Here is a 15785-nt window from a genome sequence, read left to right as displayed (position 1 = left end):
AGGGGGAAAACTTACTTCAAAGAAATAATCTCCATCATTTATTGAAGAAAATAATCAGAAAAAGGGTACGTAAATTTCAGCTGGGATCAGAAACTGCATTTTAAATCTACATTGGCAGCCTCAACATAAGCTGCAGATTATTTTGTCCCGTAAAAGGTTAAGTTTTAAAGTGATTTTATTTTTCAATTTGCCAGAGAAAAATCGGCCCCTGAAAATTTATTATCCTTTTGAGGAACAGTTTTGCCTTTGAAAATGTGGATCTACACAGATATGCAGCTGGAAACAAGTTGACTGATGGCACTATGCTTTTGTCAAGTAGGGCAAATGTTTGCTTACAATTGATAAGTCCCAAGTCCAACTACCGTAGTTGCAGTGATATGAAGAATGGATGGAAAAGAGAAACCTTTGAAACTGAATATTTGCTGCCCCACAAAATGATGGGTGTAATTTTCACGATGCCTCGGCAACAGAAATATTAACAGCATTTTGGGGCCGGGGGTTGTTATTTTACCATGATAAATAGCTATTTATCTCTTCACTTTGTACTTAAGCCAGGTTTAGAATTGCATTTACAATGTAAGCTGAACCTAACAAGTACATAGACATTTGTGGGTGGCAGAGAAAAAAATGTGTTGATTCACTAAGGTGCTGTGAATTTATGGTATTAGGCCCCCTTGAAATCTGAAATGCGCTTGGAGATAGGGGCTAATGAAAAGTTTCTGCTCATTGTAATGATTGATGTGAATAATACTCAGCCTGCCAGAGGCCACCCAGCTTCCCATCAGTAAATGGCAGTCTGGACCACCTGCCCCTGGGTTGTAAAACTTGTCTGTGATACAGGTCCAGCTACATACATTTGCAAGAGAAATTAGACCATTTGATCACAAGCCAACCTCAGCTTATTATGGCTACCAATTAGTCTTTTTCTTTCATGGTGTTCTTCCTGCATTGTCCGGTTGCTTTTGCATACAATTTTCTTTTGCTTTCTCCCAATGTACATGCATTTTTTTCTGTTTAAATTGTGGTTGAAGAGAAACAAGGGTTTTGTTGCGATGAAATCAAATTGAAGTCACAACCCAGTAACTGTCAAAATGAGCTGTCACCAAGACATTGCTTTAATTCCCAGGCAGGAGTTTTTCACATCTGTAATACTTTTTATTACACCTTTTTTTGCACATATCCCTTCTGAGTTATATTTGTTCTAAAACTTTTCTGCGGGAAGATATTCTTTGTTATGGCATAAATTTGAAAATTAAAAGTTAAACTGCCCTAACAAACAAAATATACACAAGATAATTACAAATAGTTCAACATACGACTTTTTGTAGAGAGTGCACCTGGCCAAGTCTCCACTATCTTCAAACACGTGTACTCAAAAGAAATCCAGTGCTTACCTCATTTTGTCCTTTGTCTAATGACTGACATCAACAGACAATCAGACCGTTACATGGTCTTTGGGTTTCACCACTTTTCAAAATTGCATCAAATCCTATGGTTAGCAAAGCCATATGAAATTGAGCATCAACTTTTTTTTCCAAATAGGCCTGGAAACTCTGACAGGTGCACTGAGCAGGGTATGTATGCAAGTAGGGTAAAGCTTGCAATTGCACCCTCTTTTTTCACCTCAACAAAAAACTTAAAAATATACCCCTCAATAATTTTATATGTCAGACATTCTGTACAGGTGTAGGTACATATAGGCAATGCTGTATCACGCTAACTGCTGATACCAAAGCTTCATAAACAGACTCATGGAAAATAACCGTAATGCAACCACTGAGGACAAGGCACAGTGCCATATTCATTACCATGAACTTAAGAGCAATATTTCAGTTAAAATCGATTATTAATGTTTAAAACTGTAATCACGTACATGTACATCGGCAATCTGATCTTATTAAGCCTTCATTCACTTCATCCTTTTTCCCACAAATCGCGGCATACAGTGTATATATCAGATATTTTGATATCTACATTGTGCTGAAATATGACCACTTGAGATTACAGAATGTGCTTAAGAATGAAATCTCCAATGGATTGTTCTAATCCGACTCTCAAAATGTACTGGTTGCAAGGCATGAGAAGTATTGCTAATTTGTTAAACACATGCCAGAATAATGAAAAACAATGCAGTGTGTAACTGCATTTAAACCATTAGTTATTAAATGCGTACAAAGTATTAAGTTGACATGGCGTCATACTGATTATCGATTGCCTGAAATCCACTCTGCAAAGTGTCAAAAATGACCACAGAACGATTTTTCTGGGAGTAACCTACTTACGAGAAAAGTTCAAATGAACCCTTTTAAAAATTCTCCTGGGGAAAATTCTATTTCAGTGAAAATAGGCTGAATTTTGAGAGGCTTTATAGAATTTGAATGTTACGGTCCACACAGAATTGTACATTCCATCACTATTGTAAACTGATCTCTGATTATTATAAAACAGCAAGAGAATAATCATTCCAAATCCAAGTATTACAATTCTGAATAAATTTAAGATCAATATGTAACTCTGCCTTTCTACAAGTGGCATACTTTCAAAATAACTAAATTCCAGTTTAGTACATAAAAATGGTTTCAAAATCCTATCCATACTGCCATAACAGCCAAGGTTAGCGTTTGTTTAGGATATCCAATGCTTGCGTAGGCAGGTGCAATCACAGACAATCAGGGTAGAAGTGATTGACTTTTATGCCATTGGAAGAGTTTGGGTCATTTCCTTTTTTCTGTCTGGATGATATGGTCTATCTACAATAGACACACTAAATTCCAACCTAGCATCTCAATTCACTACTGAGTGCTTTGAAATGTCAAATTGGAGAGAAAAACCCTAAAACTTCAACCTGTGGATTCAACTGGTAACAAAGCAGCAAAAGGAAAGTTTCATGGGAAAAAAACCCCTGATATTAGTTTAATCCAGCAACAGTTAAGTATTTCTTTCCGGTGGGTGCTGTTGAAGGTGTGGTGCCTAGCTCTGGTAAATTTACAGGGGAAAAAAAACAAACACAAATTTGAAGATGAGATTTCTTGCCTGGAAAGCCCAAAAATGACAAAATCAGGATGGTGTGTGTGTGGAGTGTGTGAAGTATCGACCCAACAGATTGAGCTCCCACACTGTATTTGTTTTTCCCTTGTTGCCATGACAACATGCACTATTTGCACAGCCAAGCAGACTGTATGGATTTTACTGACATGCATCGGTTAACATGTAATCATATGACTGTTCAGAGCTAGACTTTAGTGGAAACTGATCTACCTGTATTTATTGACAATGACATCCGCACAAAACTTGAAGGCACAATAGGGAAATGCACACCAAGCCTGACTGCTCTTGTACATGTATACTAGAGTCATTGCCCGCCTGCCCCCCTTCAAGGTGTTATAACACCTCTCTCGCTCTCTTTTTCTGCAGCAACAAATCATTCCACAGACTCTAACACCATATGCTTTACATAACTTCTGCTTTGAAAATATCTGCTAAATTTCAATTTGGCACAGTGATTACTGTTTAGAATAAAACCAGCTTCATTAAAATTGTTCCTCCAGCTGCAACCACAGAAGGCTTTGCAAAAACAAAAGTTGGCAAAATCACACTTTCTATAATAATCCTGCATACATGACTGTATTCTAACAATTCTTATTCAGCTGCTAAGCATATTTTAGTTCAAGATACATTGATATTTCTATTTCTTAATATAGCCAACCACTCACAACCTCTTATAAATGCTTAAAAAAATTACCGATTTAGGTTACCATTTTTTCCTCTTTAGTACAGGCACAAATTAGGCATTACTAATGGTAAAGGCAACATTATGAAATACTTGGTTTGTGAAGTCTTGAGCTTTACACACTTATTGAAATGTTCCTGATGGGTAGTGAGTGTGACTATTGAAGTTCCAAAGCACTGGCTACAAAGGTCAGTTAGATGTCAAAACTGTATACCATTAGCAACCTGACACGTTTCTAGCCTGAAACCCCCCCTCATCTGTTATTCACTTACTGATTTTGTGTGCAAAAATGCAAAACCTTTCCCCAAAAGATTCAAGTGTTTTCTCAGCCCAAGTGAATGCCGATAGCTGACCAATTACCAAGGTGCATTCCTACTTTATAAGGGCTTGGTAAAATCTCTTGATGAAGTGATTCACCAGAAGTACAGATATTTGTTAAGCACATAAATTATCTGCTCAGCAAACCCCGGTTAACCAACCAAAAATGTTGCCAAGTGCACAATTCGGTTGTCCACTGATGACTGTTTGGGTTTTGAATGTAAGTTTCCGAGAAGCATGCACGACTCACTCTCTTTCCTTGGCTACAGCTTAAACTGCAAGCACAAATAATTTTGCCAAGTGGCTGTAGCAACCAATCCAAGATTCTTGCATGCTTTCAAGCTCTACCCAGGAACAGGTGTGGACGCCACTTCACAGAAAGTGGCATTGAGTATCCTGGTGTGGTTTGCAAGGTTGACAGAATTTGTGACCGCCCCCCAAAAAAAGTACTGCGTGGCTCTCCAATGATTGCATGCTATTCAGGAAGTAAATGGTAGTTCACATATCGGTATGTAATCCTGGGTTTGTCAGGTCGAGAAAACATGAGCATACAAACTCAAACATAACCCCTTGCTACTTTCGTTCTCTTTGACACTTTTGGGGGATCAAGGGTCAGTACGCTCGTGAAAAGATTGAAAACCACTAAAATGGGTGATCCATGACCGACATACAACTGTACACAGATAAAATGTCAGAGGTATGGTACTCTGCTGCTGACAAAACACCTGTTATATATGTGTGTCGCCATCACTATAGCGAACACTCAGCATACTACAAAACTTCAGTGACTTATACAAGCCAAGGTTCAATGCAGCAATCAAATACCGTCTTGTTTCCATGCCAGTTGGTGTGCTTGACTCCCGGTATGACGTAAGTCTTGAGGGCATCTCGCTGGTCGAGGGTTTTCAGACCAAAGTAATCCATCTTGTACACCTTTGGGAAGAAGACAAAAGAGTCAGTTGTTGGGCAATTCTGGGCTGGGTTCTTGGAATTATTTGAGGAGAGAACAAACGATTATACTCGGCAAGATATGGGACCGAGGGATACCCCCCTACATGTCCAATCCCTACAGAATCTCTAGACTACTGTTACCTGACACATCCCCCCCCCCGATGTCTGAAAAGACTTCCTGAGATTCCTGTAAAGCAATGACCAACACAAAAGGGGGGGTTCTCTCCGTCCCACATCTTGCTTCAAATGTAAAAGATCTAACCAAAGTTTCCAATGGAATGTGCACAAAAAGTTCAAACAGCATGCAGGTCATTTGCTAACAGTAGAGAATGAGGAACACACAATCTTGGTGCAATCAGCCTTTTTGAGCATTCTTGCTGAAAGAGTGAACAAGCAAAGGAGCCCAACAAGAATGGCTGACAGGCACTCAAGCAGACGCTGGTGTACTGTAGTACATACCTCTTGATCTTTCATTTCCACAACTTTCTCACTGGTATCGTAAAATCCAAAGTGGCTGAAAAGAAGACAAAATAAAAGGGATGCTTTCAACGTCATTTTCTGAATGAGTAGATCCTTTCCTGCACTGGCACACAACAGAAGACAGGCAGAGGTCTCTTGGACTTTGCAGTTTACCTTGTAACAGGAACCTTGGATTGTTAGAAATAAAAATGAGGAACAAAGAACTGGGATCTTAAACTTCTGGCTACCTTGGTGCTAAAGGATTCCAAGACGCAATGTAGCCAGGCCTACCTGGATTGCCACGGTGTGATGACACCATCATCCGGCCCACCAATCATCACCATCTGCTTCAGACGAAGAAAGTTAGCTTTCCATTCTAGAGCAAAAAAAAAAAAAGAATGTAGTTACTTTACCTTACACGCTAGACCTATATCAGATAGAGTGCTAACTCGCTGTGCAAAATGAAGCCTGCTGTGGAAAACTCTAAATTCTGTATGGTTTTTGTACAGCTATTTGCATATCTACACTCTGAAATGATGCATCAACAATGCCAAAACACTTTTCTTTTAAAATTTTTTCGTTGTCAATGTTCAACTCAATCTTAAATTTTTTTGTTCACATTTTAGTAACTTATTTGATAATGTAATAAAATGTACTGTAAATTTTTACTGTAATCTTGCCTTTGGCCACAAATGTAAAATTAAATAAACCAAACCAAACCCAAATATGCAAAATCAGTTCTTGAGCATTTTGTTTTTCTCTGTGTAAGTGATGCACATGTGTGCTGCAGATGAAATAGCTGAAGATTTTCATTGCATCATTCACCCGACTGAGAGTGCACTTCAATGTTACTTGCAATGCTGTGCATATGCAATGCATTTATTGAGTACATCATTTGGAATTCGTTTCATCTTATTTCGTCATGTTTCCAAGATGGGGTCAAAGTGTCTCTACGCAGGGAATGAGGAGTTTGTGCACTGGTGATTTAATAGAGCTCTAGGCAGTGAGAGGGTGGGAGTTTAGAAATACTATCAACATGTTCAAAATAAAGAGCATATTAGGTTTAAAAGCGACCTCAGATGTTAAAATGGCCGCTTCATACATCTTTACCCTGTGGTGTAGTTACATGTAGAATTACACAGCATACTGTTGGAGCTTTGCCCACTTTTACATTGGTATGACAAGTCCACAACACTTTGCAGAAAAAAACACCTGCTGTGAGAGTGTAGTCTTGATGCTGATTTGAGAGGAATTCTGCAAACCCTCAATCCACTCTGAGCGGAACATCAGAGGGCATGTTTTTTTGGTACTCACCGCATAGCGGCGCCATGAGGTGTGCAAGTATATGTGTTTTTGATGCTGAGCACGCTGAGTACGTACATGTATAACCAATTTATTCCGGCTTGTATGGTCTTTGCGTACACGCAGAACGCGTGCAAGAACCGCTTGTTACCACCTGTCTTTCTTTCCCTGATTGGGGGTGCACTTCAGCTCGGGGCAGACACCAACCCCTAATCTAGGAAATCTTGTGTAAAGCTTTAACTTCCGTCCCATCAAACTACTTCAACAATACCAAGCTATATAATGTGTGACCAGCTCAATGAAAATGAATCAAAAGGCTATTTCGCAGCAATTTTATTCAGTTTCCTGATAGCAAAAGTAAGCTGAGCTCTTTTTTTGTGTCGGTGTGTCATTCATTATGACATCTTGACGGTAATGGACACTATGGCAGCTTCTGTTGCTTTCCACGCTGTAAGATTCTTTGAAAGGCCTGGAACTTAAAGAGTGGCTCTGGCAACTTATTACATGTACTTTTTGCAGAGTTGTAGTCAAGGCCACTTAAGACCTTCACAAGACCACTTAAGACCTTCACAAGACCACTTAAGACCTTCACAAGACCATACAAGACCTTCACAAGACCATACAAGACCTTCACAAGACCACTTAAGACCTTCACAAGACCATACAAGACCTTCACAAGACCATACAAGACCAACACAAGACCACTTAAGACCTTCACAAGACCATACAAGACCTTCACAAGACCATACAAGACCTTCACAAGACCACTTAAGACCTTCACAAGACCATACAAGACCTTCACAAGACCACTTAAGACCTTCACAAGACCATACAAGACCTTCACAAGACCACTTAAGACCTTCACAAGACCAACAAAAGACCACTTAAGACCTTCACAAGACCATACAAGACCAACACAAGACCATACAAGACCTTCACAAGACCATACAAGACCTTCACAAGACCATACAAGACCAACACAAGACCACTTAAGACCTTCACAAGACCATACAAGACCAACACAAGACCTCCACTCTGAAGTCAAGTCACAAGCTATTCAAATGAACTGCAACAAGAAGCATTCCTTTGTCATTGTTCACACTGTTACTTGTGTCTGATCGTGTCATGGTCTCGACTACAACACTGACTCGTTGTCACAGAGCGGGTCACATATTTTACCTTTGCTTTTGGCATTGGCTGTCTCATTGTTGACAACGGGTAGGTACTTGTTGTGTTGCAAGTACATGCTGCGGTGGTGTGGGTCTGCAGGCACACATCATGGAAGACGAAAAAGCACAAGGCGAGTCAGAAGGGAGTAAAATGTGATCACTTTATTTGCAAATTTGATAAGTCAGATCATCATTTTGAAACAGCTGGCATTATATCAAAACTGGCAGAAATCTTACAGCAAGACTTCCAGTGAAGTGTTCAAGAAACAGTTTTAAACATAGGGAGATTAGGAACAGATTCTGAACTTGTTTCCTTTAAATTTAAAGAAACACTCCAACAGACATTGCTTGAAAATTTTAACAACCGACTAAAATGAATTGTTATACAAATGGCATTTGGCATCCTGAAAATTATTCCAATATTCAAATTGCATTGCCACGTCACAGCTAATGCTTTCCAAATAATACTCACAAAACTTAACCACTGCGAAGCATTGCTGAAGCAAAAGTTACATGCATGTGCAGGTGATTTTTCCTGACTTCAAATACCTGCCTTAATATTTCTCCTGCTATAACTCATGAATTCTTACATCAATCAATGTCAAATATGTTCTTGGTTTTCCTTCCATAAGATCCAAAATTCCAAAATGATACAAGTGGAATCAGTCAGATTTGCTTAATTGCAACGAAGCAAATCTGACTGGTTCCACGTGTTGATGTAGCAACAACCTACCTACCAGTACATGTGATTAGCCAGCAAGACATAAATACGACATACAAGCTTGCTAAGATGTATACAAGGTATTTTTCCAGTAAAAAGTTCTCCAAGTACTCACCATTCCAGTAATTGCATACGGATATGTCTTGTCCAAACGTAGTCAAGTAGCAAAATCTAACAAAATACAAACAAAAGCAACAAAGCTTCTAGTTTGACAGTCTTTAAATAAAATACAGTTATTATTTCCTATCTTCTATGACATTCAGTGCTTATTATTGGACGTTTGCCAATGTAATGATAAGAAAAATTTCATGAGGTGACAGATGGAGCTTTCTATTCCATAAAGTGAAGTCAAGTAGAATGGATCATTCCGTCTCTCACCAATTAAGGTATCCCTTTCGCTGCATAAATGCAAAACAGTCATTTATTTTGAAGGCAAAATAAGTCCTGCATAAAGGCTGCATTTTGTCCCTATAATATCCTGATTACTGTTATCCCAACCAAACTAACTTCTTGCATCAAAAATTCAGAAATTTCTGGTTACCAAGTAAATGGAATTTTCATTTACCACTTCAATGGAACTTCTTTAAATTTAAAAAAAAATGGCAACAGCTGTCTTGGGACAAATAACTCAGGTACTCTCAGGTACCATCTCATAATTAGGCAGAGTGCATGTATACACTTATGAATTAAAAAAAATAGGCTAACTCTCAGGTACCATCTCATAATTAGGCAGAGTGCATGTATACACTTATGAATTAAAAAAATAGGCTAACTCTCAGGTACCATCTCATAATTAGGCAGAGTGCATGTATACACTTATGAATTAAAAAAATAGGCTAACTCTCAGGTACCATCTCACTGTGCTAGTAATCACATTGGCATTTCTCTTTCTAACCCTCACATAAACTCTACACCTACATGGAGAAGTCATCAAGGCTTTCTCTAATACATATTCAATTTACTTTCTCTGACACAAAATATCATTCAACTTCTTTCATGCATACAGTTTGTGAAGAGAAAAATTTCCTTACGTATGGAAATTTCATCTTGTTACTCAGAAAGAAAACTTCTTGGGGAATAACTTTTTGTCAAAAATGGCGGGAGTTAGATGAGGCTAGTTTGGAAAGACCGGTTCCCTCTGAACAAAATTCTTGATACAAAACTAGCAAAGCACAGAAAGTTCTAGAACTACATAACTTCTGACTATGGCCTCTTTTTCCGCATACCTGTTTGTGTATTCTTGAGAAAGGGTAGGCCTATCAAAAAAAAAAAGAGATTAGAGTGTTTAAAAATGAACACTTACTTGTATACGTCCTCCTTGAGTTTGGGTATCATTGGAATATAAGATGTATCTGTGAAAATATAATGATTATGTGATTACAAGCAGTGAGCAGCCACTAGGTCCACTAAGCAGCAGATTTCAGAAAATGTGGCGTAACTCTGAACCATGCGTAAGCCTTGTACCACAAATTCGCGCCGTAGCTGTGCAATATCCACTGTACTTACATGTACATTCAATTTCAAGAAATGTTGCTCAGCTGCGCAACATTTTAATTATGTAATTTTAACATTTTAAGCATGTAACATCTAATGCATCCCACAAGAAACTTTGTTCCCTGTTCATGGTTACAACCCTTGCCAAATACACGCTCTCGGGAGGCCTGGCAAGCATTGATAATTTTAATGACTTTCAAAAGTTCACCTTTTACAAAATTGCAGAAAAATTGTGTGCAAGAAAAATCCATTGCAGTCTGTTTAACAGACTTCAACATATGGATCTACACGTATACCTGTATGCATGAACATGTAACTGCAAGTCAGGAAAGAAACAAGGAAATTGCAAGCGGCTGGCACACAAAACTTTGTCAGTGTTTGACGCAGTGTCAAATAGAAGTTATGCAGGGCAGCCATTTTTCTGGTGAGAGCTTTTGTTCAACAGGGACACACATGAGTACAGCTTTTGTGCTATCCCTCCATAACAAAAGCAGTTACTGGAAAAATGGCCGATACATGTACATGCATGTTGGATTTGCATAAATGGAAAGGAATGAAGAACTGAATTGATACCAGTGAAGCAGGCCTGCCAACAATCAATTACAGTACCTACTCAAATCACAGAGTAGAACTGGCTGTATACATGTACATGTATGTTGGATTTGCATAAATGGAAAGGAATGTGGAACTGGACTGATACCAGTGAAGCAGGCCTGCCAACAATCAATTACAGTACCTACTCAAATCATAGAGTAGAACTGGCTGTATACATGTACATGTATGTTGGATTTGCATAAATGGAAAGGAATGTGGAACTGGACTGATACCAGTGAAGCAGGCCTGCCAAGCATTACTTACAGTACCTACTCAAATCACGGAGTAGAACTGGCTGGTTGGCTCTGCAACAATGAGGTTATTATCAGTGCTAGTTAAGTTTGAGTTTTAGAGTTAGAGCCCCACGAGGACCAGTTCGGAAGCACGAATTATACATCGCTTTAACCGCTTCCTGCCGGGTGGTTTGAAAAATGCAGTGCACATAATTGGGACTTTTCCAAGATTTTCAGTTTTCAAAATTCTTCAAAAATTCATCATTTCAATTAATGGACGTTTACATGCACATGAATTACTGTCTGGTGGCCACTCTAGTCTGACAGACAAAAATCTATTGATGCCCGAGTATTTCAGCAAGGCCTGCAGCCTTGTAAAAAGAGCCCAGATTGTGCGGTGTTATATAACTTTCTTTTGTTCATGAACCTGGCGCTGCTGACCTCTTTTCAATAGGGGCCAGATTAGCGTGAAGCGGTGCTGTGTGGCTTTTGTCCCCGGTGGTAATCTGCTCGTTCTAAATGCCCCAAACCGTAGTATACTGTTTCAAAACAAGGCTTAATTATCTCCACTATTGAGAGTCAAAAAATGTCAATAATGCCCAGCAGCCTGGTCTTTTGTTCCAAGTACAGTCTTTTATTACAAGGCCCAGTTCCCTTTGTCCAGTTTTGGGTTCCCCGACTTAGTGTATAAAGTCTACAAGATCGAAAACGGGTCCCCCGGTAGCAATCGGTTAATATTGAGCCTTGTTGGCGGAAAATAAAGCCAAGTGCATATTGTTACATTTCTTTAATTGCTAGTTCTGTTTGCATTTGCCAGGAATAACAGACAGAATAAATATGCACATATGAAGAAAACGGTTTCAAAAGTCCACTCTTGTCTCGACAATCTTTCCATGGTTCACACGGTACCTCCATATTGTCCCATAAGAGGTGATGATAAGGCAATGAAGGTGTGTACATTGTGGTCAGGCATGGTCTCTAGTATACCTCGGCACGTGATTCCCCCTGAAAAGGAAACGACATCAAAAGCTCCAGTTACGTGTCAATGCAAATGGTACCGAGGATATGTACATGTACTTCCTTGTTGCGAAATGCCCTTGTTTAACAGTAAATGTGCTTTGTGGACAGGAACAAACAACTGTTCAGCTACTGCAATGCTGGTTATCTGAGTTATGTTCACGAACACACACGTACTTGTACACATACGAGCAGAGACTTTCCTGGTAGCAGTTCCCTTTTCGGACACCATCCTACCGGTACATGTATGCCCTTCCCGTCTTTACACGAGTTGCTGTTAAGCGGCAAGAACTTGATAATGCCAAGGAAGTAAGGCATCCTGAGCTGTGCTTTGAAACAGGACCCTCAGAAGAACTGCTGTCACCTTTGAAGTCTGCAGCTTCTCTAAAAAATCCCCAGATAAAGATTGAAACCTTCTTTACCCCTTTTCCTCTGAGCCAGGATTTAGCAGAGGATATGAATTGTAAAACTGTCACTGGGGCACTTCAAACAAGGAGGCAAAAACTGAAAAAAAGGACACATGTGCAAGTGTATGATACGTGTATTTCTTGATGAATGTCCTAAATGAAATCCCTTCAAGGACAAAAGACAGTCACAAGTAGAAAGGAGAACTGCACAGTGTCAAAATGTTTCACTGACAAAGTTTCCTAACTTTTTTGTCCCAACTCACCTTGAGAATAACATAACAAGATGACTCCACTCTTGGCCTGCTCCATGATGGGCCGCATGGCCTCCACAAACTTTGGGACTTGAGTCCATAATGATGCCAGGCTCTCCAAATGTTCAAACAGAGGAATTGCTGTGACATTTGTACCAGGGTGGGCCTGATGAAGAAAGTATGTTTAATGAAACACAGATTTGGCAAAGAAAGAAATTACTAGCATTATAAAGGAAGCATACATGTACACTAACATTGAGGAACAAACTCAAACATATTTAAGAATACACACTCCTGAGTAGTAACTAATGATAACAACACTCTAACATACCCTCCAACACTTCTTCCAGAAGAGAAAAACTGACAGCAAAGTTTTCTCATTTACTGTTCTCAGACTTACAAAATTTGGCTAAAGTCATCACCATACTGGTAAATCATGATTACTGTCTTACATGTAGATGCATATAGACTTGTATGAGGACGCTTTATGGAGTGCTACTATAGAGGGTTTGCATGGCTGCCATCTTGCAGGCCAATGCTTTTGTCACACAAGGCATGCACAAAGCAGGTTCCCTTGTGGAACAAAGAAACTGCTCTGCAAGATGGCTACATGTACATGTACAATGAAAGGCGATTTACATGTACATGTAGTTTCATTTTCTGTTCTAGTGTGAAGACAAATGCTGTGGTACACGTCATAAAATTCACTCTGATTCTGTTTTCCTGGATGCCCAGGGGACTTCCAAATAAAGCATGCATGCAGTATTTACAAAACTGCTGGGAACGTGACTGGCTATAGAAACTACTCTGTACAGTTACACAATGACGAAGAAGTTAGCCGACATTTTTCACACAGTATAGCAGTTTTCCCCTGATGTGATGTCAGGGACTTTCATTTTCAGTTCCACTATTACACACACGGAAGATTTTTAGATTGTTGAAGGTGCGCTGATCTAACAGTCCTGACCTGGGGAACAATGCGAGACTACAAGCCCCTTCCCCCACCCCTATTCTGCTGCTAAGAAAATGGACTTCCTCGGTATTTTTGTCCCAGAGGAACTGTACCTCTGCAAAAATCACAAAAAAATGGCAACAACAGTTTACAAAGTTTGTAAATGTTTCAGCTCATGTTTGATCGATTTACCAGTGGTACTTTGCAAACAGGAAGCACTGTACAGAGGGCTGAAAACTTTCAACACTGTGTGAGTTGGTGCAATTTGCTTTATCTTCTTGTTAATATGCATGCGGGTTAAATAAACTAAGTAGAAAAATAAACATACATGTATTTTGCATCTGGGGTTTCCAAAAAAGGGGAATGCAGAGCTTTTTTTGCAAACAATGTATTTTAGGATGTTATCACTTTCTAATGGTTAATAGGAAAAACAGAGTTATTAGTTGTGTTTGGAAGTTTGCCCCCCCTCAAGGATACACTAGGAGGCTTATTGCTTCACCTACACGGTGTATCTTGTAATGAAAAGAAATAAATAAACAACTGAGCAAAACATATAAAGTGAAACATAAAAAATTGACCAAAAAAAGGTGAGAATTCAATATCAGGCCATAATTTTCAAATGGGAAAGTATCCCTTACACGGATATCACTTGAAACCCTGTGGGATGGGAGGCTGTGCCAAAAAACCTTATGAGAGACCTGCCTGAAAAATTCTGGATGCTGAGTAAACGCGTCTTCAATATTTTCCCTGCTACATTTGACTTTTCAGGCCGTAGTCATTTTCTAATGGATTGCTAAAAATAAACCACTATAGAGGGAAAATGATTGATGTCCGTGTATGGAACTCTTTCCTTCAACCTTGAAGTGTCACAAATATGCCTATACGTACCACACTTTTCAAACCTCTTTGGATTGTTATAAATTATACAATCTAAAACTTGACAGAACAGGTGGCCCTGCTCTCAACACACGCTGGTTGTGAAACTCAGAAATTCCGACAATCAAATTTGGAATTCTTCCCAGGGATTCTTTCCGCATTTACCTCTTCAATTAGCCTGACCAGGTCATTCAAGGTACTCGTCCCGGTGAATATGCCGTGTATGAGTATGACTGGCTTGTACGCCGTCGTGGAGGACGGACTACCCCGGGGAACAAACGCGACATGCCGGGCCAAGGTTGACGAAATGCTGGTGACCATCAGCACAACATGGAACCAAGATCGCCAGCGAAAACCGGAAGAAATCGACATGATTTACATAGCATCAAGCTACCCAATCAAAGCATCGTGTGTGAGCCTGCCCTTGTTCACTCTTAATACCTGTACCCGGGCACGGAATGTTCAAATATATTACCTGCACAAGCATATATATACACGTACATAGGTACATGATGGATCTGTATCTGCTGCACAAGCTGCGCTGACGAACAGGCGTCGAACATGTGATCAGCATGCGCATGGGACTGTTCTTGGTAGTCTGGTTCCCTGCCAGAGATTCCTTGCCGACTCTTGATTCGTAGACTTGTCAAAATCACTGGGTCTGGTATCCAGACTATGTTTTTTTTATATTGATAATGAGGGAAACTCAGACAAGGACTCTATTGAGGGCGCTAGATAGGGCACGTGGTGATCGATCCTCCTTTCCGGCATCGTAGATTTCCATACGGTTGTGTGTAAAAACTTCGATAACCGTTATCCCATGTATACTATCCCCAATTGTAGGATCAGCAGCTGCCGTTACTAGGATACATTAGGGTACGTACAGTACATTTATGTTTTGGATCGATTTACCTTATGTCAACATTTTTGTCTCATGACTAGGACTTGAAATCTCGGAGAAACTGAAATATCTCCTTAATGGGTATAATGCCTCCATAATTACGTGTGAAAGAATTGTTACAAGCGTGTCTCCCAGAGGATCTTTAAAATTTACTTCACTTTATTTTGCGTAGCTGGGCCTAACTTCTTTGCTTTCTGTTCTTTCAGTATTTTATAGGTCTACATGTACTTGTTCTCTAAGTCTGTATAAATGTGAGAAATAAATAATTTTCTGCTGAATGACATACCTACGATTGGTAATCAATGGTTTTTAAATGGCACATTTTGATTTTTCGTCATTACTGCTTGCGTCTATTCTTCGTTTCCCTACCAACTGTGCCGGGTCAGCCAATCTACCGCGTTTGAAGATAT

The 15785-nt window shown here is 39.5% G+C and overlaps 1 protein-coding gene across 1 annotated transcript; it reads right to left on the bottom strand.

The window, feature by feature from the left end:
• Nucleotides 1–1114: 1114 nt before the first annotated feature.
• On the bottom strand, nt 1115–15022 carry ppt2 (palmitoyl-protein thioesterase 2). Its single transcript, XM_022255155.2, has 9 exons — nt 14640–15022; nt 12659–12812; nt 11881–11976; nt 9954–10002; nt 8766–8821; nt 7940–8023; nt 5750–5834; nt 5459–5513; nt 1115–4981 (listed from the first exon to the last, which is right to left on the bottom strand). Exons 1-9 carry the CDS (start codon nt 14844–14846, stop codon nt 4838–4840), a joined length of 930 nt encoding a protein of 309 aa, XP_022110847.1. The 5' UTR covers nt 14847–15022; the 3' UTR covers nt 1115–4837.
• Nucleotides 15023–15785: the final 763 nt, after the last annotated feature.

Source organism: Acanthaster planci, linkage group LG11, assembly GCF_054643075.1.
Source record: "Acanthaster planci isolate LZ-2023a linkage group LG11, COTS_SCS, whole genome shotgun sequence".
Lineage (NCBI taxonomy): Eukaryota > Metazoa > Echinodermata > Asteroidea > Valvatida > Acanthasteridae > Acanthaster > Acanthaster planci.
The sequence above is the reverse complement of the archived record's forward strand: the minus strand, read 5'-3'. Positions and strand labels throughout refer to the sequence as shown.